At 37.8% G+C, this 25,810-nt stretch overlaps 1 protein-coding gene across 1 annotated transcript; it reads left to right on the top strand.

Moving 5' to 3' along the window:
* The first annotated feature begins 11,741 nt into the window (after positions 1-11,741).
* Positions 11,742-16,724, top strand: LOC139728318 (uncharacterized). The gene is made up of 4 exons (XM_071639265.1): positions 11,742-11,821; positions 14,506-14,556; positions 15,936-16,049; positions 16,707-16,724. The coding sequence occupies exons 1-4, from the start codon at positions 11,762-11,764 to the stop codon at positions 16,722-16,724; spliced, it is 243 nt and encodes an 80-aa protein (XP_071495366.1). The 5' UTR covers positions 11,742-11,761.
* The last annotated feature ends 9,086 nt before the right edge of the window (positions 16,725-25,810 follow it).

The raw sequence follows: 25,810 nt of genomic DNA, 5'->3' as shown, positions 1-25,810 counted from the left end.
TGACAAATTGCCCTACATCTATAGGAATAGCTGGGAACTATATTGTACATAATATAGCTTTAGCAGGGAGGTCACGACGCATTTATAACAAAGCAGTACGTTTATCTTCTTCCAAAGCAGGGAGGTGAGATTACATCCTTGCGTCCCTTTAGGCTATCAAGGGCCTAAAGGTATGCCCGAGGCCCTACTGATTGAGATGAGAACTCTTTCAGAGCTATATATTCACTTTTTGTGAGATACTAAGAAACCACATGAAATGTTACAGAGCATACCATTAATATGATAGTTCTGAGAGAAATTCAAAATTTATTTGATGAAAATTAGTTTTAAATGGCTGAGGATGATAGGCCCTATCCAAAAACAAAGTAAAACAAAGCGATCCTAAAAAGGTAGGCCCATATATCACCCTTTTAGGATCCCTTTGATTTGTTTTGGATATCTCAGCCTTCATGATGAAGAAGAAGGTGAAGTGAAGATGAGGTAGAATATGAAGATGATGATGATGATGATGATGATGATGATGATGATGATGATGATGAAGAAGAAGAACAAGAACAAGCCATAAGAAAGATGAAGAAGGAGCTGACCTCCCTGGCTTTACTGAGACTATTGAGGTCAGGACTCGCTTTCGATCTGATCCGTACTAGGGACGATCGAGTCCGGGCAGCTTCAACCGATCTATCCGAGAGATTGTGAGAGGCATGTATATGTAGTGACTTGCCCTACTGTTATTCCCTCGTAAGTACAAGTCCACAGTCTTCGTCCAGTGGTGCTGGAGTACGTGCCCCGATACTGTTGTGGTAGAAGTCTTTTGGTTGGTCCTCCACCACAGACGTCGACGGCAAATGACCTCATCGGTGGTGCAGCCACATCAAGATAGCTTGTCCATCAGCCACACATTCTATTTTTTTGATTGAGATTCGGGAAGAGGTGGAAGTCCGACGGGGCTATCAGATGCATGGTGAATTCAGTTTGTGTTTTGATTGTCCACGCAGGGCCTCCACGAACAACGAGTGTTCAACTCAGAGATAGAGCCACTCCGTGAAAATAAGACTAACTTATAAATGAATAAATAGCGAAATACATTGTAGATGAATGATTAGAAAATGAATAAACATGATGAGTGTGGAACAACTCGGAAGCCATGAATGTTGATCAGTGCTCCATGGAGCATTGTCCTGCTGAAACAGGACTCTTTTGGTGATCATTCCCGGCCTCTTTTTCTCTATCAAATTATGTTCTTTCGTGGGGGCTTCATCAGTAGGTCAGAGTAACGATTGTCCTTTGATATGACAACACTTCTGGAGGTAGTCCATCATACTGAGACTAAGAAATTTGGTGGATGGTTTTAAGGTATGTGAAAAACTGCATGGATCGAATTTGGTCTTCATAATCATATTAATCTTTTCCATGTTGGGGTTGGTACAGTTTGTTTGATATGGAGTGTGAGGTTTTCAATGTTTTTCATGATTTTTTTTTTCTGATGACACTTGGAGAGAGGGATAATGAGAATCGTCTTATTAAATATAAAAGAGCATAAATTCTAAGAGGAATTCAAAGTTTCTTTGATGAAAATTTGTTGAAATGACTGAGATATCCATTAATCAAAGCAATCCAAATAAAACGTCTGACCCACCTTTTATTAGGATCGCTTTGTTTTACTCAGCCACTTCAAAACCGATTTTCATTATTTTAAGTTTAAATTCCTCTTAGAATAAGCTTTTCAACATTTTTATGAAGTGGTTACTAAGTATACAAAAAGTTAAAAGTTGAATTCTCACTTCAACCACTACTACACCGTCCCTTAATAAGCTCAAAACTTTTCAGTTGCCCCTCGTAATGGCCGTACCCAATTTTGGTTGCACATCGCACCTACCGAGAAGCAACTGGCTGCCATCGATCCTTGGCCCGGGTGGGCTCGGGCGGCACGCGACCACGCCCCTCCCTATAGAGAGTTAATGTTGAAGGCCCCTAAAGATAATTGGCCACAAGGCTGGACTTGTCCTCAACCTTGGCTAGGGAAACGCCGAGGACACGATGAATGCCTACTGCTGGAAGAACAGAGTATACGGTCAGTAATTGACCGAAGGACACTGGTCTTGGAGGGAAAAATAACAGGTCGATGCAAGAGGAGGAGAGCTATGGGAATTTGAATAGAGGGCGGGAGTTGTCGCTGTACCAGAGAGCAGAGGATAACAGACGAGGGAAGGGAAAGCGAGGCAAGGACCATTAAATTCCAAAACGGAGCAGAGGTTTGGCGGAGCAGGCTGTATAAGTCGCTAAACTTTGGCGGTTATCTGTGAATCATAACCAAAAGTCGTAACAATGATTATAATTATGTTTACTTCACCATGCAAACCTTCAAGCAACAAATAATTATACACAATCATGTATCCCATATATACACTAGTCATGTATATATATACACATATATATATATATACATGTGTGTGTGTGTGTGTGTGTGTGTGTGTGTGTGCATGATGTTATTTACATGTGGACTGCAAGCGATAGGCATATTGCTTCCAACAGTGTAGGTCATACATGAACATTGATATAGGCTCACATTAATACACTAACATTTTTCACATATATATATATATATATATATATATATATATATATATATATAATATATGTATATAATATATTCATATATTCGTAAACATACATACATTCATACATACATACATTGTACATACATACATACAAAAAGTGATAGTGAAGTTAATATTCTATGTATAGAGCAAGAATAAACTGTGTTCTCCAAGTTTTCATATCTGATGCAAGGCTTAACAGTTTACAGCAGTGGCCCTATGGCCATTGAAAATAAACTAACGTCGGGCCATCAAACTTCCAAAAAGGTTAACTTTTGGTTGCCCAATTGGGCAACTAAGTTTGCCATGGGGGTTTACGCCCTGAGCATTTTCTGTATGATGTCATGTTCAGCATGCTTTACCTCCGATTTTGCAGGATTTGAAGAAGTTTAAAGATCAGGTTTGTTTTGTTTTACTTGATTAAGTTATCATTTTGTAACTGAATTATCTCAACGGATTCATCATCACATGATTTCAAAAATACCATTTGAATTTGCACATCAGATCTGAAAGCTGAAGCACGCTATAAAGAGTTTTGGTTAGCGTATGGCAGGGAATTGGGTAGTTAATTCTGTGCACGGTTGTGAACCATACGACTGTTAGTTTATGATTTATGCTCATAACATAATCATGGTCTTTAGAGTTGACATAGCTTTATATGCAAGTCCTTATATTCCTAGTCTCTATTGTATCTATTTGACAAATATTACCAACCTACGGTAATATCGATTATTATCCCATACATTAATCATCAAGATGATTATGAATGTGAAGTGACGGTAACAAAATTAATTTGATTATTTGAAGTTTATTGTAGGTTATGATAGCATATTATTATATCATCGTGATTCCAAATGAAATACGAAAAGACAAAACAGATTAGATAATATACAATATAAATGTCATTTATAGTTGTAAAATTTAGTATATCTAGGCATATACACACAAAAATAGAGAAAACTATTTCTTTGTTTCCTCCTGTTTTTTATTTCTAGCCACTGTATTACCATAATATTTCGGGCCAACAAAATTTCAAACTTACACATTTTAGTGACCCAAACGGACCACAAGAAAAAGAAAAACAACAATGTGGACCCTTATGTCGTAATGACGATCATTGTTCATTCCAGTGTCTAAGACACACTATTCTATAGAAAGTCTCTTTCTGCGTACTGTAAACAATAAACAATCAGTGCAGACAAAGTTTGCTAGTCCAAGGAGGTCTGAGTTCAGTGTGTTTGGGTATTTCAATACGAAATAAAGATCAAGCGACTTATTACACGGGTCATTCAGTAGCATGGTTTCATGTGTGGTTTTATTATCTAAATTGCGAACAAAGGTCTGAAAGAACAAAGTCTAATGCAATAATTCGGATGAACACAACTGCTCAGAGGAAATCTCCGGCATGAACGGTTTATTAAAACTTTCACCAGTTCACACTCTTCTGCAATATAAATCATATATTTTCCCCCAAGGCGATGCATAATCCATAGCCTCATGCTAAAACGTAATCATTTCTATAGATATTTTCCATCCCATTGGGGTAAGAATTGAAATCGTATATATTTCGTCGCCTCTTTTTTACCCCTAGAGTTTTACAGATCAATGAACGTCCTGTAGTCGATCTCATTTCCTGCAAGGATGTATAGGTAAAATATTCGTATCAATTTCTTGTTGTGCAGATATATAGATATAACATGCGGATGCGAAGATTAAAGGGAATGCAAACCCAAAGAGCAATGTGGATTGAGTAAAATTATTAACATTAGTAGAACACATCAGTGAAAGTTTGAGGATAATCGGACAATCGATGCAAAAGTTATGAATTTTTTAAGTTTTGGTGTTGGAACCGCTGGATGAGGAGACTACTAGAGGTTATGACGTATGAGTGGACAACAACATAAAGAAAATATAAAAGGAATTCCACAAAAATTTACTTTTCTAGCAAAATGAAAGAGTCCTTGACTAACCACTTTCAGAAAGCAGGAAGAATAATTGCTACCCCTAACATATGTCAGTATCAAGTTTATGGAATGTGTAATTTTCATGAAAAATGAATTTTTATTGAATTCCCTTTATATTTTCCTTATATTGTAGTCCACTCATATGTCATAACCTCTAGTAGTCTCCTTACCCAGCAGTTCCAACACCAAAACTTTAAAAATTCATAACTTTTGCATCGATTGCCCGATTTTCCTCAAACTTTCACTGATGTGCTCCACTAATGTTACTGCTTTCACTCAATCCACATTGCTCTTTGGGTTTGCGTTCCCTTTAAGGATATTACACATAATCCGACGCTGCTTTAAAGAACTCCATGAAAAATGGAAAGGTATAGCACCGATACGAACAATAGCTTAGTAATGTATGTCATTAAAATAATTGTTACATTTAGGTAGGAACGACAAACTTTTTTCATCTAGAACTATAATTCACAATGTGGTACACAGAGAAATGTTCATATATATATATATATATATATATATATATATACTCTATACGACAACGTGTTCTCAAGTAATCATAAAATGTATCTGAAGGATCAAATAATCCTAGTATATGTGTGTCGTATGATGCGTAGGACTTATCAACTGTCGCGAATTCTCTCTCTCTCTCCGCGATGTTGATTTTTTTGTGTGAACTATAAGTTGTTCACGAAAAATCTTTTATCAACGCGGTTAGAAAAATCATTACTCTTTTGTATTCCTATACTACTTTACTATAGAGGGTCACATTAGAGATGCTTACATGTGTCATAGCACGTATTATGGATTATCCCTATATCCTGCTCACGTCACTACCACGCATCTTGCTTTGATAAGGAATAAAACGGAAAATACCACTGACACGGTTTTCAATGCTATAATGACCAATATTACATCTAAGAACATAACTTTAAAACATAAACGCTGTATAAGCATCTAGTGATAAAAGCGCGAACCAAAACGCGTTTATCTGACTCTAAAATGTCACTCTTTGAGCCAAATACACTTACTAACTGTTATGCATTACACTTATCACATCATACAGTTTAGTATCGAATAATAAGGAAGCATCGTTGGAGGTATACATAATCTATTTCCATTGCAAATCATAATACTCAAGGTAAAATTTGCCATGTACGTCACTATTGGTCAGGCAGACTTAATTGACATGGAGTCGTCTTCCACACGACCCAGTTCCCACATCCACATCATGCTCCCAATGTCCATGTTTGAGATGAGCGTTGTCGACTTGGCCCTCTTTTCGGCATCCTCGATTTTAGCATTTTTCTTGATTCGATTGCCTAAAAACGTTCGCGTGTTTCTAATCGGCACTTTCAGCTTTTGTAAGCACATTCCCACAAAGACGTCCTCCAGAGGGAAGAGGGGTAGTGTGATGGCAACTCGGTACACCCTCTCTACCAGGTCCCCGGACATCATGTACGCTGGCCCATCCATGTAGTTTGGCAGAGTTTTGGGCGGGTAATATTCTTCAGACAAGTAGAACTTGCTGCTTTTGTCGCGAACCACACGATGGTTCATCCAAGATTTGGCCAGAGTGAACTCTGTCCGTGGCGCCCCTTGCAAGTGGGCCACCAGCCTTTTTTGGTTCATCATTGTATCGTCGTCGATTTTCATGGCGTAGTGCGCCTGTCTGCAGAACAGAGTCGCCCACTTGAGTCCCATCACTGTCTTTCGAGTCAGATTCCAGTAGCTGTCGACGAAATCTTCCTGGACGATGTCTATATAACTCTCCGATTCCATGTCAATACGTGTTTGTAAAAGCATGTCTGTAGTTGAGCCGATGAGGAACACAGTCCGTGCCATGATGTTTGCCGGGGACCACGCGCTGGAGTTTCCGTAGGTCTGGCGTATGACGTCTCGTCGTGCGAAATTCTTAGGAGCCGAGAGGACCAAGAAGATAATGGACATGTCGGTATCGTGGTCATTGATGTCCACACAGGTATCATTTGCTCTGTGGATATACCTGTACGTATGTGGATCCACCGGTTCACGCAGATACCCAGGCTTAAACGGCGCATCTGTTTTTGGATGATCCTGTCCATAGGTATCAGACAGCACACGCGAGTCGCCCCGGGCACTTCCAGAACCTTTGCTATCTTGTTTTCCCGCTGCTCGACTTTCCAAGCCAGGTTTGGACAAGACGTGTGACCTCGGATGTCCGACATACAGACAGAAAAATGTCACGAATGTTCCTAACAAGAATGCAGTTGCATCCTTGTTTAGTAGGAAGCGATGCATCTTTATGCATCCAAGTCTCCTGAAAACCGATTTCATGTCCAAAGCTGATAGGCGTCCATTTCATACAGCCAGTTAATGTTTGCTATGTCGCATACCCAGTTCTGATCAGCAGGTAACATCAAGCATCATAATTGAAATTCTCACTTCTTTGGAAAAGCGTGCGATTTCCTATCGAGAGCTAATATACTTTAAAATGAAGTTTGGTTGTTGGTTGTCATTCCACTCGAACGTTGCACGGTGTCGTGAAAACGGTGCATTTTGCTACCCGATACTACTATAGAGCTCAGGGACAGCCGAGTTCGCAAAGAGCTGATGCATGTGTGTAAGCATCACTTTTGGACCCAATACATTAGCCAAACTTTTCTACAAACACCACGACACATCACGCAAACCGTCCATCTTGGCCATTCACAGGGTCTCGATATCGATCGTCCGAAATCGATAAACCTATCTACACCACAGTCACGTAAAGGGCAGGCTCACACGGAGAACGCACTCAACCGTTGATTTTTTACCAGCTAGGGTACAAGTTGACCAGCATGCTCCCACATATGACATTATTCCCTACCACCCCTAGACATATCCAAATATTGCTCATTTTGTGTGACTTAATCTTGATTATGTGAATTTAATATTTCATACTATCAGTAATCAGCAATTTGGCCCACTGAACTTACACATACGTAAACACACACACACACACATAAACAAACACACCATTATATATTATTTGTATATATATTATATGTATAAACATGTTGCGAATTCACGTATTGGCTCCAATATAACGAAGAATCAAGAAATAAACTAGTAATACATTATTTCGCCAAGAAGAATGAGTAACTGTTTATCGTTTATTGTATTTGAGTACAATAAACTCATTCTTATTGGCGAAATAATGCATTACTAGTTTATTTCTTGATTCTTCGTTTTATAATATATATATATATATATATATATATATATATATATATAATTATATATATCAGGCCTCGGACACTGGCTTTTTGGTCTAGTGGCCTGTTCAGACCTCGAAATGCATGAAAGGTAAATTTGATGGCCCGACATGAATCTTTAGTGGCCCCGGACCACCGGGTCATCTCTATTATTCATCCTCTAAATATAAGTTTACCCATCATGTATTATGTATACATTCTATAAAATGCGTACATTGTTTGAGTTGATTTCATTCATTATAATTATATAATGTCGAAAAGGAATTAAGAGTTAAGATATTGTTGGGGTGTGACGAAAAAAAAAGAGCGCTTCATTATTTCATGGTTTAGAGTATCATTCACCGAGGAGAAGACGGGATATTTAAAAAGATAATTTTCTCGGATGGAGAGATGTTATAGAAGGTGAGATCCGAAATTTCATTTTTTTTTTCAACTTCTTAACGTGGGTTCAAGAAAACGGCCAGCACTGACTAGGAGAGAAAAATCATGAGATCTCGTCTTCTTGCCATCTCGGACACGAAACTTATACATCTCGCTTTTTCGCACCTTCTCGTACCTTAGACATGGCTCAAGAAGACAAGATCACACAGCCAGTGGCGTATCTAGGGGGGGGGGGGGGGGGGCAAGGGGGGCACGTGCCCCGGGCGCCACTCCTTGGGGGCGCAAAAAACGAAAAAAAAAAGCGAAGAAAAGAAGAAAAAAAAAAACCGAAGAAGAAAAAGTAGAAAAGAAAAAAGAAGAAGAAGAAGAAAAAAAAGAAGAAAAAAACTCGCTCGGAAGGGGGGGGGGGAAGGGAGAATGATGGGGGGGGCAGAAAACCAAATCAAACAAGATAAAAACAAAACATGATGATGACGCGGACAAAATGACAATGTTTATTGTGTTCACACAAGAATTCCATGTTCCGTAAGCTGAAATACAAAAATTTTCGGCGCGCTCGCTGCGCTCGCTCGCCAAATATATATATAAAAAGAAGATAAGAACAAAACTTGATGACGCGGACAAAATGACAATGTCTATTGTGTTCACACATGTCATTTAATATTTAGCAGGCAAAATGTTTCACTGAGCAGCGGCTGCAATTTCTTTCGTTCTGAAGCGATCGCCAATTGGATCAAAAGGCGCCAACGGTTTCGAACATACGGGGGGGGGGGGGCGCAAAAAACCCCAAAATCAAACAAGATAAGAACAAAACGCAATGATGACGCGGAATATACAAATTTCGGCTCACTCGCTCGTACTAATTTAGAGTATTTTTTCAAGTCCTCAGTTTGGTGGTATAAATCGTTATCTATAAGGCCGTCACTATATCTTGATTAGAATTGTAAGATTATAAGCAAAAAATGACAAAAATTCCATGTTTTGTAAGCTGAAATACAAAAATTTTCGGCTCGCTCGCTGCGCTCGCTCGCCAAAATTTATATATATTATTATAAAAAAAAGAGAGATAAGAACAAAACGTGATGATGACGCAGAAATATACAAATTTCGGCTCACTCGCGCGCACTAATTTAGAGTATTTTTTTTAAGTCCTCAGTTTGTTGGTATAAATTGTTATATCTATAAGGCCGTCACTATATCTTGATTAGAATTGTAAGATTTGATAAGCAAAAAATGACAAGAATTCCATGTTTTGTAAGCTGAAATACAAAAATTTTCGGCTCACTCGCTGCGCTCGCTCGCCAAAATTTATCAAAATTCGCTACATTTAAATCACCCTCAAAAAGACCCATTTTAAGTGCTTGAAAAAAGCATATCATGTAGACTTTGTTTAAAGTCCCTACCGGGATGGGGTTGGGGTTGAACACTTTTTCAGAAATAGGGGCGCAATTTTCACGCTTGCCCCGGGCGCCGTTTCCCCTAGATACGCCACTGCACACAGCTCACTTTCTCACCTATAGTCGGACTCGAAAAGGCAAGAAGACATGATTTCACATCCTCATCTAACAGTTGTGTAATATCTAACATCTCTAACAAACAGGTTTATATAAGGAGAAGAGTAATTTGAGATTTAGTTTATTTTTGAAGGGACTGCACAGTGCTGGTTGAGGTGGGGATTCATGTTTTGAACATTCCTAAGTGAGATAATGAGAAATCTCATATGAAATATGAAAAAGCATGTAATTTTAAGAAGGATTCAACATTTATTTGATGAAAATTGGTTTTCAAATGGCTGACTCGGATATCCCAAAAAGTGATAATAATAAAAGGCAACATGCCACACTTTTATTAGGATCTCTTTGCTTCACCTTGTTTTTGGATATCTCAGCCATTTCAAAACCGATTTTCATCAAATAAACTTTTGATACCCCTTAGAATTGCATGCTCTTTGACATCTCATAGAGTGGTTTCTGAATATCTTGCAAAATGTTGAAGGCTAAATTTTCACCTCGACCAGAACTGTACACACCCTTTAATGTATATATGATATATAAGATTTTATGTTATTTGATATGATGTGGTATTGTTAATGAATTGCTGTTATTTTTCAATAAGAAAGTTAAAGTGGAGTTTTGGGAGAAGAAATTAATAAGGTGTTAAATGAATTTATGGGTTATGGAGCAAGGAGAAGGGTATAATAAAGGAAGGAGGTGTCTTTAAGAATTTAAGGAGGAGAAGGTAGAGAGAGAGAGAAGAGAGGGGAGAGAGAGAGAGAGAGAGGAAACTGAAGAGAAAGAGTTAGTAAGAGGCAAAGAGAAGAAAAAATAGAAGAATGAGATAAAAGTGTATAATTAAGATGGAACTGTATGTTTTAGATTCAAATATTGCATATTTGAATTTGTTTGTGTATAAATGTATTTTTGGTCAATTTGTTCGTGGTTATGTAACTGCATTATTGTCGAGTGTGTCTGTTATCAATGATATTATGTAAGATGTATAAATACATGTTTTTCTGTATTATCCTTTGTCTTTGCCTTGTGTCTCCTGTTAAATTCAGGAGGCAATCTACTCGCTTTTCATGTTACATTATTTATTCATAGAATAAAGAATGCTGAACAAAAAAAAAATCATCAATTTGTTGTTTGTCTGGTGATCACAGAGAGTGTGCATATTAACCCTCATATTCCCTCTCCCCTCCATCATAGCACCATGCAGTGATTTAAATTCCATTAGTCTTTTAAATATTCATCCAGTATATAGCCATTGTCAAAAATACACACATTCTTCGAAAGTTATCAACCAACTACACTATCAAAATCATCGACATCAAAATTAGGGCTCCCTCTTTTTTTTAGCCTTCCTTTCAAAATTCGTTAAAAATGAATAGAAAGTATCTTTTTTTTTTGGGGGGGGGGGCGGATAGATTGTTCATAGATCTGTCTATATCAGAAGTCATTATGACCACCCGTCTTTTCTCTTCCGCTTTGTTGCAAAAATATTGAAATTTATGATGAATAAATCTCTTGCAATCTCTTACTCAGATTCGAGATCATAGAACCTCAAATGCCATAAAAAGGCCTTACATTGTTTTGATTAATTGATTATTTGATTATTTTCCAGTTCTTTAAAACAAACAAACAAACCCCCCCCCCCCAAAAAAAAAAAAACCCAACAACAACAACAACAAACAAACAAACAAACAAACAAACAAACGTTTCGGGCTAGTAAAGATACGAAGAGAAAGAAATCTATTTGCCCGAACTATCATGTCGAGTCAGAACTGAATGTGAAGTCGAAGTCTCCCACTACCTCCCTCGATGTACCAATAAAGTGCTCCACCCAAATTGAGAACCTCTTTGGCTCCACCCAACCTCACCAAGAAAAGATAGTGTTGAAGGTGCAGCGGGCGCGAGGTAGGTGCACACCTGTACCTCTCTACACATAACACGACAGACCATTGTACCACAGCAGTTCTCTGTGATAGCGCGTTATAGCGACGCATAGCATCGCGACAACACTTGCAATATTAACAGTGCTATCGTATTTTGTGCATCCTGCAGAAGTCGTTTTATACTATAGCAACATGGGTGCTTGTAACGAGTGCTTGTTTGGATCAAGGGAAGATTATCCAGAAGAGGATCCTGTAAGTATTTCGAGAAGGACCATTAAAAGTCGATTCGCATTTATTAAGGGACGAATGGATAGAGTCACTTTATGGATGGTTGTCGCCTTTCAGTTGTCTACGAACATGATTATTGACGGGTGGGACTGTACTAAGTCACGGTGCCCCGGGCCTACATAGAAAATCTAGAATTCTAGTGTAACGCTAACTGCGACAGCCGCCACACGCAGTGTGGCGGCTGCGCCGTGCTCCCATAAAAGATCTTCATGTTGAACAAACGGGTGCCTTTGCGGCGCTATATTTCCTTAATTTTTCAACAGAAACTACTAGGAATACTTACATGGGTCGATGAAACCTAAATGACTATCATCGGCGACTGTTTGATGCATTTCATTGCTTGTGATGCACAAAATGATGTCTTATAAGCAGCTCACCGATGTTCACAGAATTCACAATCACTTGCACAAGCGCACAGAATACTTGAACTATAACATAAGCGAAACTGCGGGGAAGCCGCCAGGACCGCGCCTGGCGGCGCGGTCTCCGGGGCTAGTGTAACGCTAGATGGGTCCTAACGTGAGATCCCTAGTACGTAATAAGTAGAGGGTAAATTTCATAGCCAGATTGGTAAACGAGATGCAGTTCTGTGTTAATATGCTCACCACAAGCATTATTGTCCTTTAGTTTGAAATAATGTGGAAAATAATAAGAAAATTTGTCTCTATTGAAAGAATAACAATAAGAAAAAGAAGAAAGGGAAAAGAGATTGAGAGTGGTTGAGTGAGACTACGAGAAAGAAGAAGTTCCATCGTGGACTAATGGAGATATTTAGTTTACTTTTAAAAGGAAAAGAGAGTAGTCAATTGTATGTGGGTGGAACCTTGTTTTTGTGTGTACTAGACCTATCTTTGTATACAAATCACATCTGCACCTAACTGCGACCAGCCCCAACGTGCAGCACAGCGTGTTGGGGCTGCGCCGTTTTCGCATTCAGATCTTAATGTTGTACAAAACGGGTGCCGTTCCGGCGCTATAAATTTTTCAACAAAAACTACTAGAGTAACTGCGTCAGTAAGCGGCCGTGCAGCCGTTCGCGGCAGGTACAACATACACGGTAATATACAGCTAAACACAGCATTGCACTGTTACATGCACACTACACATATACTAACACACTAGAATTCAACAAAAACCAACCGATAAAATGGGCACGATCTCTGACGAAAGTGAAATTTTCTCACCTAAATGACAACATATCGCATCCAAAATGAAATTTTCGGTACTTCTTAACATAACAGTTAAGAAACAATGGTCCAAGAAACTGGATTTTTTGTCGTTTTCTCGATGTTCATGGATTTTGAAAACATATCCTCACGTAAAATAGAATTTTCGCGAGCCGATGTGGGCCGCCATTTTTTCGGAAAGTGGATGTTACCATCGAAAAAAAATGAGAAAAACACGAGAAAGACATCAACAGCACCGCCAGAATTGCGATCTTGTTTGCGGCCAATGCATGTGCGCACGCTATTTTCACGTGCTTTCGCAATGGGAATTGGCGCTTACGCAATGTTCGCGAGACATGTGAAGGCGTTCAGCTAAAGATCGCGGAGCATGCGCGTATTGCATAGGGATTGTACATCGTGCCGCAAGCAGAAATACTACGTCGCATATCGCCCTTATCGGCGAAAATTGTGCCGGGTTTTGCCCTGGTAAATCATGAAAACTGCGTTGGTCAATGGTAAATTTCTTTCATGAAAACAATTGCGTTAATGAATAATCTTGTCTATGATATATGAAATGGTTGAAAATAATTTGCCTGATTTGTTTACAAGTTGGAAAAACCCTTAACAATGCTTAAACTGCCGCAAACGGGATATTTTACTCTAGGAATACTTACATGGGTCGATTAAACCTAAATGATTCAAATCGGCGACTGTTTGATGCATTTCGTTACTTATGATGCAGAAAATGTTGTCTTATAAGGCAAATTATCTTCAGCTCACCGATGCTCACTAACATTGCATGCTAGCCTTTTGTCAAGGCCCTCTCGCTGTAACGGACGAGCGAAGGGACGAGCGAAGCGAGTCGCGCTACCTTTGATACTCGGCTGGGCTCTCTACACCATACAGCGAGAGGGCCTTGACAAAAGGCTACGTATTACTCGCTTCATGCGTAGATGCTTACTAATGGATACACGTTCAATATGGTAGCACGGCTCTCCCACTAGGGCAGGCCGCTTACTCCTAAAAAATGTGGAAAAATGTGCAGTTTCCAGATAAATTGGTGAAAAGAACCAAGGCAGTGGGGTAATGTATATTTCATTTTTTATTGTCACTGTGTTTATGATGTGATAGAAATTTACCCATATAGATTTATTCGTGAAGTCGCCGTATGTGGCAATAGGGAGTTGTTTGTGATTCTCACTTTAGCGAAACTGCGAGGTAGCCGCCAGGACCCCGCCGCATCATAGCGGCGCGGTCTGCGGGGCTAATCTGCACTCAACCACACAACGTTATGAAAAATCTGTTCTGTTGCTGTGTATCCATGATGATGATGATGTGTGTATGCATGTAGTATACTTGCGTGTATTACGAGTATATGATGCAATATGAAAATTTCCAGCCTCTTGACTAGAGTCCTAGACTCAAGAGAAAATTGTTCATGTTCATACTTCATGAATTATTTGACCTGTTTCGTGAATACAGGAGGTGAGAAGAAGACAGCAGGCAGAAGCAGCAGAAAAACGTTTGCAGCAGGTAACAGTCTCTGAGTTCTAACACTGTCTTTCTGATATTTTGTAACTTCATTTTCAGTGTCTTCATAACAATAGGATTACACAGTGTGTGTGTACGTAATGTATCATACCATAGCATAGGAACATCGCATTTTATCATCAGGTAGGGCAGTAGCTAGTCATGGAGATGTGTGTTTAACTCTTTATGTGCCATGGTAGCCCGACCAGACGCTGTTACTACGCTATGCGACTGGGCTGTGTATAGTTAGTGCCATGGTGGAAACCCCCTGTGTGCCACGTTATTCTGAGACACGAAGGTAGTCATGCTTTTAGAAAGAATTCTGTTTTTCCAATTTGTATAACTTCTACAAATTTCTGTTAAGCTGGACATAATAGTGAGTAAAGTTAAAGAGGAATGCCAAACTTTGCTTTCATATACCATGTATCACAATTTTATTTTCAATTTTTCTTTTGAATTACCAGTTGCTACATTACTGTAAAGACATTTTGCACATAAAATAGTGACAGAAACTAAGAATGTACACGCAAATCTAGTTGGGAACACCGCTTGATAGTCAGTCACCACATAGCATGCAAGCCGTATGTGAGAGGAACAAAAGCGCAAGAAACGCTTTGATTGTACCGCTGGGATTAGCGATTTATCGATCGGTTTTGGCGGCTTTGCTTGTTGAGCAGAATATGCGAAGTTGGCATACCGTCGACTGAGTCGGACGTGCGAACGTGGCACATAAAGAGTTAAAAAGTCCCTTTAAAGTCATAATTGAATTAGGATATTAAAATGAGTTGAAATGCATAAATATTTGACTGGTATTAATTATGCTGAGAAAAACTGCAAAGAGAGCAAACAAAAACATCTTTTTGGTGCCAAAAGTTTTGATGACATATTTATTTGTTACAACATGATGATGCAGTCATCATGCTCTTTTGAAGTATTTATTTTCAAGTGTTACATCATTTTCAGCCTGCATGACAGCATATCAAATTGCTAGCCAGCAATGACATCTGGAAATGAAAAGTGCCTTTGATGAGATTTTTAAATGATAGTGGAATTCCGAGCCGGTTCCATGACATTTGTGCCTGCAGTGATTGCTCGTATTAAATATTTGGAAGCTGAGACAAACATGAATTCTACTCACAAACATAATCCTAGCCCTAATCCTAATCCTCACATCAGAGTAAACCTATCTATCACAACCCCAACCCTGTGCCCTGGGAAAAAAATAAAACTATAAGAGCAAAATTTGTCAAAGGAGTAAAGGTTAATGTTGTGTCACCTTCCTAAGTTACACCCATTGCTACATGCACAATTCAGCCCCCAGATGCTGGCATGTAAAACGCCATGCAACCAAACTTTCTAATCCTCTCCATAAAAAAACACAGCAAGAGAGTCGAGGACTTAAGGATCCAGAGGGAGTGAAGAGGAAGCAGCAGCAGAAGGAAGAGGCGGAACGGAAAGCGGCCAAAATGGATGACGCAGGAGGGGGTGGACTTCGGGTAAGATTTGCTTGCTATGTTCATTTGTTTGTTGTTGCTTTCTCTCTGTTTAATTCATGATCCACTTCTATCCAGGAATTGTTGCACAGGGAGTCCATTCCATCGCAACAATCCTGTGATATATCCAGATATTTATAGCAACTGATGATGCTAGGAAATTGATGATAATCATAGCTGGATCAGTTACCACAGTGCTATCTCCCTATATGTGCAGTGCCCTATTAAATTAGATGCAGTTGTTATATCATGGTTTGTAACTACAATGTGAGATGATGCAGTGTATGTGTGTGTGTATTTTTCATAGATCAAATATTCAATTCATATTGTTTACTGTAATCTTTGATAGGGGATGTTTTTTTTTTTTTTTTGTTCCGTATATAATACAGCTGTATCCATTTTGTATATTTGAACATTCAAATGAGATGTAAAGCAATGAATAAAATCAAAACAAACAATATAGGGAAAAAAGTTTATGTATGTATAGGTCTAAAAATATTTTTATTATGTCCTTCAGCAGCTACAGGTGGAATAAACCACAGGGATGTTAACAATTCATAATCCACATGAACATACAGTACTGTCTGGATAATCTTATTATTTACAAGCAATGTGCCATACTATTTTCTTTTCATTTTGTTTTTCTTTTTTTGTCAACAGTGGCAAGTCAGCTCTTAGGGACTGATTGGCTACAAATAACGAGATGGCATGTGAAGATTCTGATGTCAACTCTTACGTGTTCAAATATGTATGGTAGGAAAGAAAACTGTATCTATTACTCTTTTAATGAGCATAGGGGATAAAGTGAAAGTGTATTCTGCTGGTAAGCAAACAGCAACACTGCTGGTCGATTACCTGTGGCATCAAAAGAAGAAGTCCTCATGCTTATTAAAGGCTTGCTATCTTACTCCAATACAAGACACAGTGTTAAGCAAGTACAGAGTATTCAAGCTTGCACACTAGACTTGTTGATTTGATACACTTTTTCCTTAATGAATGTGGTAAATGTGAGTTCCTACATGTATGTCAGCAGATCTTCACTTTCAGCACTGCAGAGTAGATACTGGTATATAATTATATATTTATTTGTTTGTTTTCCAACAACCTGTATGATGCAACTCATTGGCAGCATGGGAGCTTTCCAGGTACACACAAATTTTCATCGTAGATAAAGGGACATTTTTTTTTTTTCATTTCACTTTAAACCGGCAGCTGTCTAGAAAAGGAGGAATTACTTGCATCTAGCAGGACATAGAAATTGATTTGGACATTTAACATTTGGACCATTAATGAAAGTACACATGTACATTGAAATATAAAATGCACACTTAACTGGTGTGAAGAACGACAGATCATTTATCTTGTTTGGGGGTTTATTTTGTGTTGGCATAGAGAAGACCTCTTCAATGGTGGGACATCAAAGTGGGTGAAGAATGTGATGTTGACTCTATAATATGATTCATTCCAATTTCCTTTGAGCTCATATACATGTAGTAGCTCCAATATCTGGTCATTGAGTTTTAATGGTTGAATTCTTGCATGAGCATTTAAAGTATGGTGCATACTTATAGAATATGTAACCTGAAAAGTTGTCAGTTTATGTTAAATGTATAATAATGGAAGGATACCCTAAACTAGAAAGCAATCTTAAAATCAGTCAAACCAGTAAGTCAGTTGAGAAGTTTCATTAAAATTGGAATTATGACCAAGCAAAAGTTATGGATGATGTTAGGAGCAACCAAATATGTTTGTAAATCAGAGGAGATCCCATATACCTTTACATAAATTTTCACTTTACTGTATTGTAATGGCATAGAATGAATAAGAACAAGTGGTATTCTCTGCATCAAATGATTGCAGTCTTGTAATAGCCTGCCAACAACAACTTGCATGTACTGTATTAAGAGCAGAAATTTTTTAGGTGCAAACCAGTTTTTGCGCTTGGCCAGGTGAGATGAGTTTGGTGTCATTTCAATTTTGTGGACCACCATCACAAACAGCTCACAGCTGTGACTTGGACAGCACAAAAAGGTAACTGGTCCGCACTACGACAGCATATTCACTCCCACTGTAGGACTAGTGAATGTGACGAAAACTACAAATAACACAACAGTTATACACTGTACCACTATAATATGCCTACCTTGGATTCCAAATTACGCATTAACAAGCAGCAAATTTGCACACACAGTCTTATTTTTGTGCTAGTCTCATCCTGCGTGTAATGTACAAAAATGTCAACACTGAGAAAATTTCCACTCTTACAGTATTTTGAACAAGGGGTTGTATCATGTAGTTGCTAGAACTAATTGACCAAAGTCCTGATTTTGATGCCTTTTATTTTCTTTCATTTAATTTTGGAAGAGTTTTGAGGTGATGACATTCATGATTTTACTCCGTACACAGTACATTCAAACAAAACATGAAGACAATCATACGAAACTGCTCCTAAGTTTCAAAATTTCTGTAGGAGACATTGAATTCTCATTCTTGCTCTGCGTATTAAAGACTGTGAAAAAGGGAACATTGTATTCCTCTGTGTATAAACATTGTATGTACCTTTTTAACTTTGAACTGTCTTAGATAATGATCTCTTGGTATTTTATGTACATGTTATATATGTGCCAGCAATTTGTGCATTTTAGTTTGGTAAATATGGATTGAATTCTTATGAATAAATGTTGTTGTGTGTATTTATCATTATGATATTGCATAAAGTAATTTATATCACATTACATGTCATAGTGCTATTTGAATATAAAGCCAGGGTGCATTTTCAGTGAAGTACAAGCAAAGTGACTATATTTCACAAGAATCCATCACTTTACTTTGTTATGAATACGTGTAGTTATAATAAATTTGTGGTGCAATTTTATATTCATTCTAGATATTGCAGAGTGGCAAGAATTCAACACAATCATATCATTATATGCTCAGTGAAGTCCGATACAAAACAGATGTTGCTATTCTTTGAGGTTACAAGTACAATGTTTGTCTCTTGCGCCCCCCCCCCCCCATTTTTTTTTTTTTTGTGTAAAAACATATTTGAGACAATCTACAATTGTCTCAGTTTTGATTTTGCAAATGTTTCGAACACCTTTTTGTTGTTGATGCAAAAACTGTTATTTTTGCACATTGTCTTTCATGTCGTTGGTGGGGTTGACAATACCTTGTACAGCTGATTTTGGTGAAAACCACTTTTTTGGTTTAATTGTCAGATAATCAGTTAAGTGATGTCCTGTCCAAATCCTATTTGTCTTACCCCAAAAATAAAGCCACCATGGCATGCAAAGAAAAGGCAATTCCATTTGTTAACATTTTCTTTGGCTGCAATGTTTTTCCACTCTCCTGAATTGAATATTTGACATTTTTGAGACACAAGGTATTGTTGCCCCAATAGCGATAGGATTTTTTTTTTATACACCAAGGTGAAATTTTGTTAGTAAATCGTCCTACACTGTATTTCCAAAATCTGTTTAAAAACTTTAATGTAGCTGAATTACAAATCATTAATTGACATAAAAAAAGAGACATGAGAATCACTCTCGCATTGAGTAGAAAATATTCTTGATCGTCTTGGATATTATATTATACAATTTAACTGAAGATTTGTCAATATATTACATTAATTGTGGAGCAGTACATGTTGAGTAAACGAGAACTGCTGGAACCTACTGCCAAGTACAGATAGAGGACAGGAAGTAGAAAGGTTATTTACTTGCCTTTTATGCAGGCCTTCAAAATTGACGAATGATGTGTAAAGAGAATAGTGGCAAGGTTGTTGGAAATCCAACATCGGATCCAGACTGACTGACTGACTGGAAGGGAGATTATGTTTGAGAAGAAATAAAGCATACCTAGGGGTATCATCTGTCAGAACACTTTACTTGGTTTTTCCCATGAAGCACAGATGATTGATACTTGGAGGCTGTGGGGGCTAAAGTTGGGAAAAGACACTGTGAGAGGAATCTGGGTGATTTTTTTATTCATTTTATATTTTTGAAGTTATTCATGACATGTTTAACCCCTTGTGGGCAACTCCAAACCTGTGCTTGTGCAGAATTTGAAAACTTGCATGTTGACATTCTGGTTTAATCTGTCAAACATGCATTTTTTAAAGATGCTTGATACAGTATGCACATTGCCAAACAAGCAGGAATTGTGGCTTCAAAATAGGTGATTTAAAGGGGCATTCCGGACGATTTTCATAATTTCACATCATGTAGTACATAAATCAACAGCTCCATGTATAGATTCGTGGAATATATTGTGGTCCTTGAACAGAGAAACCAATAAATTGAAAATCTTAAACAAATTACACTGAACAGTGATGATGACATCAGAGCCTCATATATTTCAGAAATGTAGCAGTGTAATTCCATTACAATACCGCTTGCTCAACAAGTTCACCTGTGAAAAATCCATGCATGCCTTCTTCTTTTGTTCTGCTTCCTTGAGCCCCAACTCATGCATTCTTATGGTGAGGCTGTCTTGTCATCATCCTTGTTCATTGCAATTTGTTATAAATTTTGAAAACATTCTCATTACTTATCCCAATCACTGTAAATTCTGAAACTCTGTACTCAGTTGGACTAATTTATAGTTGTTCAAATGTAAAAGTCTGAAAATCATCCGGAGGACCCCTTTAACCCTAAAAAGACTGGGCTATTTTAAAGGGAAGGTAAACCCAAAGAGCAATGTGGATTGAGTGAAAGCAGCAACATTAGTAGAACACATCAGTGAAAGTTTGAGGAAAATCGGTCAATCGATGCAAAAGTTATGACTTTTTAAAGTTTTGGTGATGGAACCGCTGGATGAGGAGACTACTAGAGGAAATGACGTATGAGTGGACAACGATACAAAGAAAATATAAAGGAAATTCAACAAAAAATCACTTTTCTAGAATTATGAAAGAGCAGTGGACCAACCGCTTTCAGAAAGCAGGGGGAATAATTGCTACCCTTAACATATGTCAATATCAAGTTGATGAAATTTGTAATTTTCATGAAAAATGGATTTTTGTAGTATTTTCTTTATATTTCCTTGGTATTGTTGTCCACTCATACGTCATAACCTCTAGTAGTCTCCTCATCCAGCGGTTCCAACACCAAAACTTTAAAAATTCATAACTTTTGCATCGATTGTCCGATTTTCTTCAAACTTTCACTGATGTGTTCCGCTAATGTTGCTGCTTTCATTCAATCCACATTGTTCTTGGGGTTTATCTTCCCTTTAATGCCTCGTAGGACGGGGGGGGGGGGGGGGGGGGGGGCTCATTGGGCCCCCCCTAAGATCTTGGCCGTTGACCGCATGATCGCAAGGAAAATTGGCACACGCGTCACCCACACAGTAATCTACAAAACTGAATATGTAATTATTTCACAAATATTCAAATTTGTTCTTAATAAATTAATTATGCTAATTCATGCATGTATTAAAAAAAAATGGCAGTAAATCTGTAATTATGGGTCCAAAACTGCTAATTTTTGGTTTAGGTACTTTGTGTAGGATTCTTATTGAATGTACATCAAAAAAAATGGCGGTATCAAAATTTTTTCTTATGTATTTTATTGTTTTTAAAATTTCTTATGTATTTCTTGTTTTTTGACTTTTGGTTTTTTATTGTTTTTATGGAAATCATCGGCTACACTATTTCAATCACAAAGAACATGAAATTAATTGATTTTGATCAGTAAAAGTAAAAATAATTATACATTTATGAATATTGGTCAGAAACAGAATTTGCATTGGATTTGTACATGAAATCATGTTTTTGAGCAATTTCGGGTCTGACATGCACTTACAAAATATTGCGTAACTTCAGAACCACGTACCCGGGCATCACGAATTTGGTCTCAAAAGTTGCGCAAGACTTAAAAGAAAAAAGTCATAAAACGTCGCGGCGCAAGATTTTTACGTTCCAGATTTATCGCAAAAAAGTGTTGAGGGGGGCCCAAAAAGCCCCCCCCCAGTCTTTTTAGGGTTAAGCGAGCAATGTGCTGTAATTCATTAATTTTTAATAAGTTCTACATTCAGTCTCCATGATTATATTCAAATGTGCTAGTGGTATGTGTATGTATGTCATTAATCAGTTGATTAATCAATTACTGTATTTTTTTTTCAATGAACACAGAAAAGTGAGGACATTCATCATTACCACCAGTATGTGTTTTCTGTTTGTTTCTTAGCAAAGTCTATCAACGTATTGACAAACTTGTCAATTTTGTCTATCGTAAGTAAACATTGGTACATGTACTAAAATCAAGTGGATATTATGTGCATGTGTGTCACATATATTCTAGCCACATGTATATACTTATTTATGCATGATGAACTATTGTACACTCTTGTTTACATATATTTTAATCTAACTGTGTACTACATGCCAAATCTCTTGCAAGGTGAAATTCAGGTGTTTTTGCATTCTTACATTTCAAAAGTTATTCACAGATGTCTATATTCATAACTGAGTGAATTTTGTACCATATAGTGTGAAATATAACTTTGTACTGAGAGGGGCACGCAAAATGATGTACCATTGTAGTAATGCAAGCACTTTGCTATTAAACACTGGACACTAAAACTAGCTTGTGCCAGGGTCGGTTACGTACATCAGTAGCTGGAGTGCCTTTTCCTTCTCTAAATAGCAAAGAGCACATACTCATACACATACACACACACCACATACACACACACACACACACACACACACACACACTTGTACTATTCCTCCTTCACAGAAGTTTCATCATTTGAGCAGTATTGCAGTTTGTACTTTCCACTCTATTCATTCATTTAGGATCATCATTTTCACCTCGGTTGGGGTTTTGATTTGTACAGAAATCTATAGTTAGTGAACGTTCAAGAAGTTGAAGATACTTTGTCACGAACTATAATCCTTAACTTTGCTGTTGGTGCCATGCTGCTGCCACATGAATCGCAGCTGATGTATGCGTTCCATTAATCTGGGCCTTGATGCGATGATCTTGAATATATTACACAATCTCAAGGGGTAATAGGATATTATACTTTGATTTCAAACAAGAGTAATTCAAGGTAGAAATTAATATTCGTGTGTAACAAACAATGAAATACAGTACCATGATAATTAGATTCTAGCAATTGCCAAACATTTTGGTGGTTACTTGTTAAAATTTGCTGTCCAGGTAGTGTTCAAATTGATTCGTTAGATACTCGGTCAAACAACAGTTAATGGAAATACATGTAATGTCAAATAGGAAAAACATATTTTATCATGATGCAATCCATATCTATAGAATATGACCACGCAAGTAAACTGCTGTGGCTTATGATTGATTCCAACACTGTTCATGTTGTCTGTGGGGAAATTTGGTGCATTTGTGCTATTGTTAACCACTGTGAGGCATCTTGTGATCAATCAATTGTCAACCGCAATACCGTACTAGCTTCAAAACTTCCATTTTCATGCAGTGTTAGAAATGTTCTTAATAGCAGGTATTTTAAAGCCAAACACAAAGCCTGCTGTGGCACTGAAAAACTTAAGTGTGTACATTGTCAGCTCTAAATGTGGAGGTCGGAGGCCTCTGTATTCGTGAACTATGTACTACTGTAAATGCACAATTTGTGTCACAGGATAAAAAGTAGGAGGAATAAAAAGATATCTTGTAACGGTATACTTTGTTTGTGGTGGAGTAAGGCATGCACTGTCTTTTGTTGTTATAAGTCCTTTCAGTATATAATCTACAATATATGATGCTTGGATTCAAACTGTTCATTTTTTTTTTTCCACTGAAAATTTAATGCATGAAAATATGTAGTAAAGAGGTGCATTTTGTGGAATCATAATGTGTTCTTACAACTGATAATTATGGCTCTGGGAAATTACTAAAAATCAATTGGATGATAGTGTTCAGTAAAAAAAAAAAAAAAAAATGCAGAAGCTAGAGGGTTGTAAATAGAATACATCATCCTTCTAAAAATAATATACCTTAACAAGAGTCATCTTGTAATAAATGTCCGACAAGTATTTTACATGTGTTCTGTGTCATCTGTTGTCGAGTGGTGACCTTGTTTTGCCAGGAAAATTACTACCTGTATCTGTCACTTCTCTACTAATGCATCCATAGGTTTTGCATACAGCTGTATATAGCGTACCTCCATAACACATTGGTTATTTCAACAACTAGTGAGCGTCAAGGTTTCTGTAAACCTTGCCTTGGATGGAAACGCTTGTTACAGATGATATCTGTCCATATTTCCGTTTACTCATTAACATTCTTGAACATACATGTATGCACTTCAGATGGGTTTAAAAAGAGTTACGATACAAAATAACACAAACCAGAGAACTAGATTCTGACACGTACCACTGCCAATTTATTAGATGTAAAAAAATGCCAGGTCAATTTACTTGCAATGTCTGTCAATGCACATGAAGTGAAGCTCTGTGATAATAAGTGCATCTTTTTGATGACTGTAGTCTTTGTTAGTAGTTTTTATTTACTCCTTTACTTCCCGTCATTGGCACTTACGCACTATTAAAACATCAATTCACATCACATTCTGACAGCGCAAGAGTTACACTGGCCGGCTTTCTCGCTAGCGCAAGGCTGTTTTACGTAGATTGCATAATGTGCAAAACATACATGTAGTAAGGCTATTCAGGGAATATTACACACAGAGAATATGAGGTGCATAGTGCTACTTGAGTGATAACATAAAATAAGAGTTCAATCGACACGAGAAAGAATTAACCCATTCTAGACCTCGGATTTCAGACCACTGATGAGATGCTACCAGATATCTGACTCGTAGTCCTCGCAGTGAATCTATTACAACAAGCTGTGCTCAAAGAGGACGAGTAACATTTGGGCATCGATATGTGCTGCAGTTGAGTTACTGTTTTCCAATAAAAGGCTAAGTGAATCAAATATGGGTATGTGTTCTATGAGTACCACCCTCCCATCATTTGGTCTGAATCACAATAGGTGGCCTGGGTCTTGAATGGATTGAACACATTCAAATGAAATAAAAATGTAAACAATAAAAGTGACGAGATTCCTTCGACAAATGTGAAGATTTAGACATTCACACTCACAAAAAGCCGTCACTCCGTACTCGGTGATTTGTTCAAAAGAGTACATAAGATCACTCCACCGAAGTTGGAATTCCACTGCGGTTTTTTCCCCACATATTTTATTCATAACTGGGTCATTTAAGGCAGATTTTTTTTTCTCTCTCCCTCAAATTAAAGTCTGTCACACTACATACGTTCTAGGGACTCGAGAACGAGAAGCCATCATTACCAGCATCCACTGTCATCTGTATCTTGTACAAAGACTGGTCACTGCTACTTGCTATCAAAATCTCAAAGGTGCAACAATTTTAGTAAGCAACAACCTCTGCTATCTGTTGTGGAGCTTTAACACCTTCATAAGGATCGTCATAATGAAAGGTCACTACCACTGCAGAGATGTCAGACTGTTGTGTCTGTAGATTTTGCTATGTGTGTGATCTTGTGGACAGACCCCTTTAATCCTGACTCTCTCTACCCTCCTATACCAGTGCACTGCCTTTTAATGCCCTTGTCGTCCATATGAATAAACCTGGGCCCTGCTGCACAAAAGTTGAGATCAAAATCCAGTAAAGGCCAGAAAATCAAACTAGGTCTCTGAATACTCAATTCTGATTGGCTGACACCTAGATTATGTTTGATTTTCTGACTTATGATTGATTTCATCTTCAGATGCAACAGGGCCCAGCAGTGGCTCCTGGTTCCCCCA

Source organism: Diadema antillarum, unplaced genomic scaffold (genome assembly GCF_040938485.1).
Source record: "Diadema antillarum isolate AM-2024a unplaced genomic scaffold, OU_Dant_1.0 seq00000173_RagTag, whole genome shotgun sequence".
Lineage (NCBI taxonomy): Eukaryota > Metazoa > Echinodermata > Echinoidea > Diadematoida > Diadematidae > Diadema > Diadema antillarum.
The sequence above is the reverse complement of the archived record's forward strand: the minus strand, read 5'-3'. Positions and strand labels throughout refer to the sequence as shown.

Excerpts from the sequence above, each read along its gene's own strand:
- LOC139728318 (XM_071639265.1), top strand. The coding sequence starts at position 11,762 with ATGGGTGCTTGTAACGAGTGCTTGTTTGGATCAAGGGAAGATTATCCA. Across the intron at positions 11,822-14,505 it reads ATTATCCAGAAGAGGATCCT|GAGGTGAGAAGAAGACAGCA; the intron begins GTAAGTATTTCG and ends TCGTGAATACAG. Across the intron at positions 14,557-15,935 it reads CAGAAAAACGTTTGCAGCAG|CAAGAGAGTCGAGGACTTAA; the intron begins GTAACAGTCTCT and ends AAAAAAACACAG.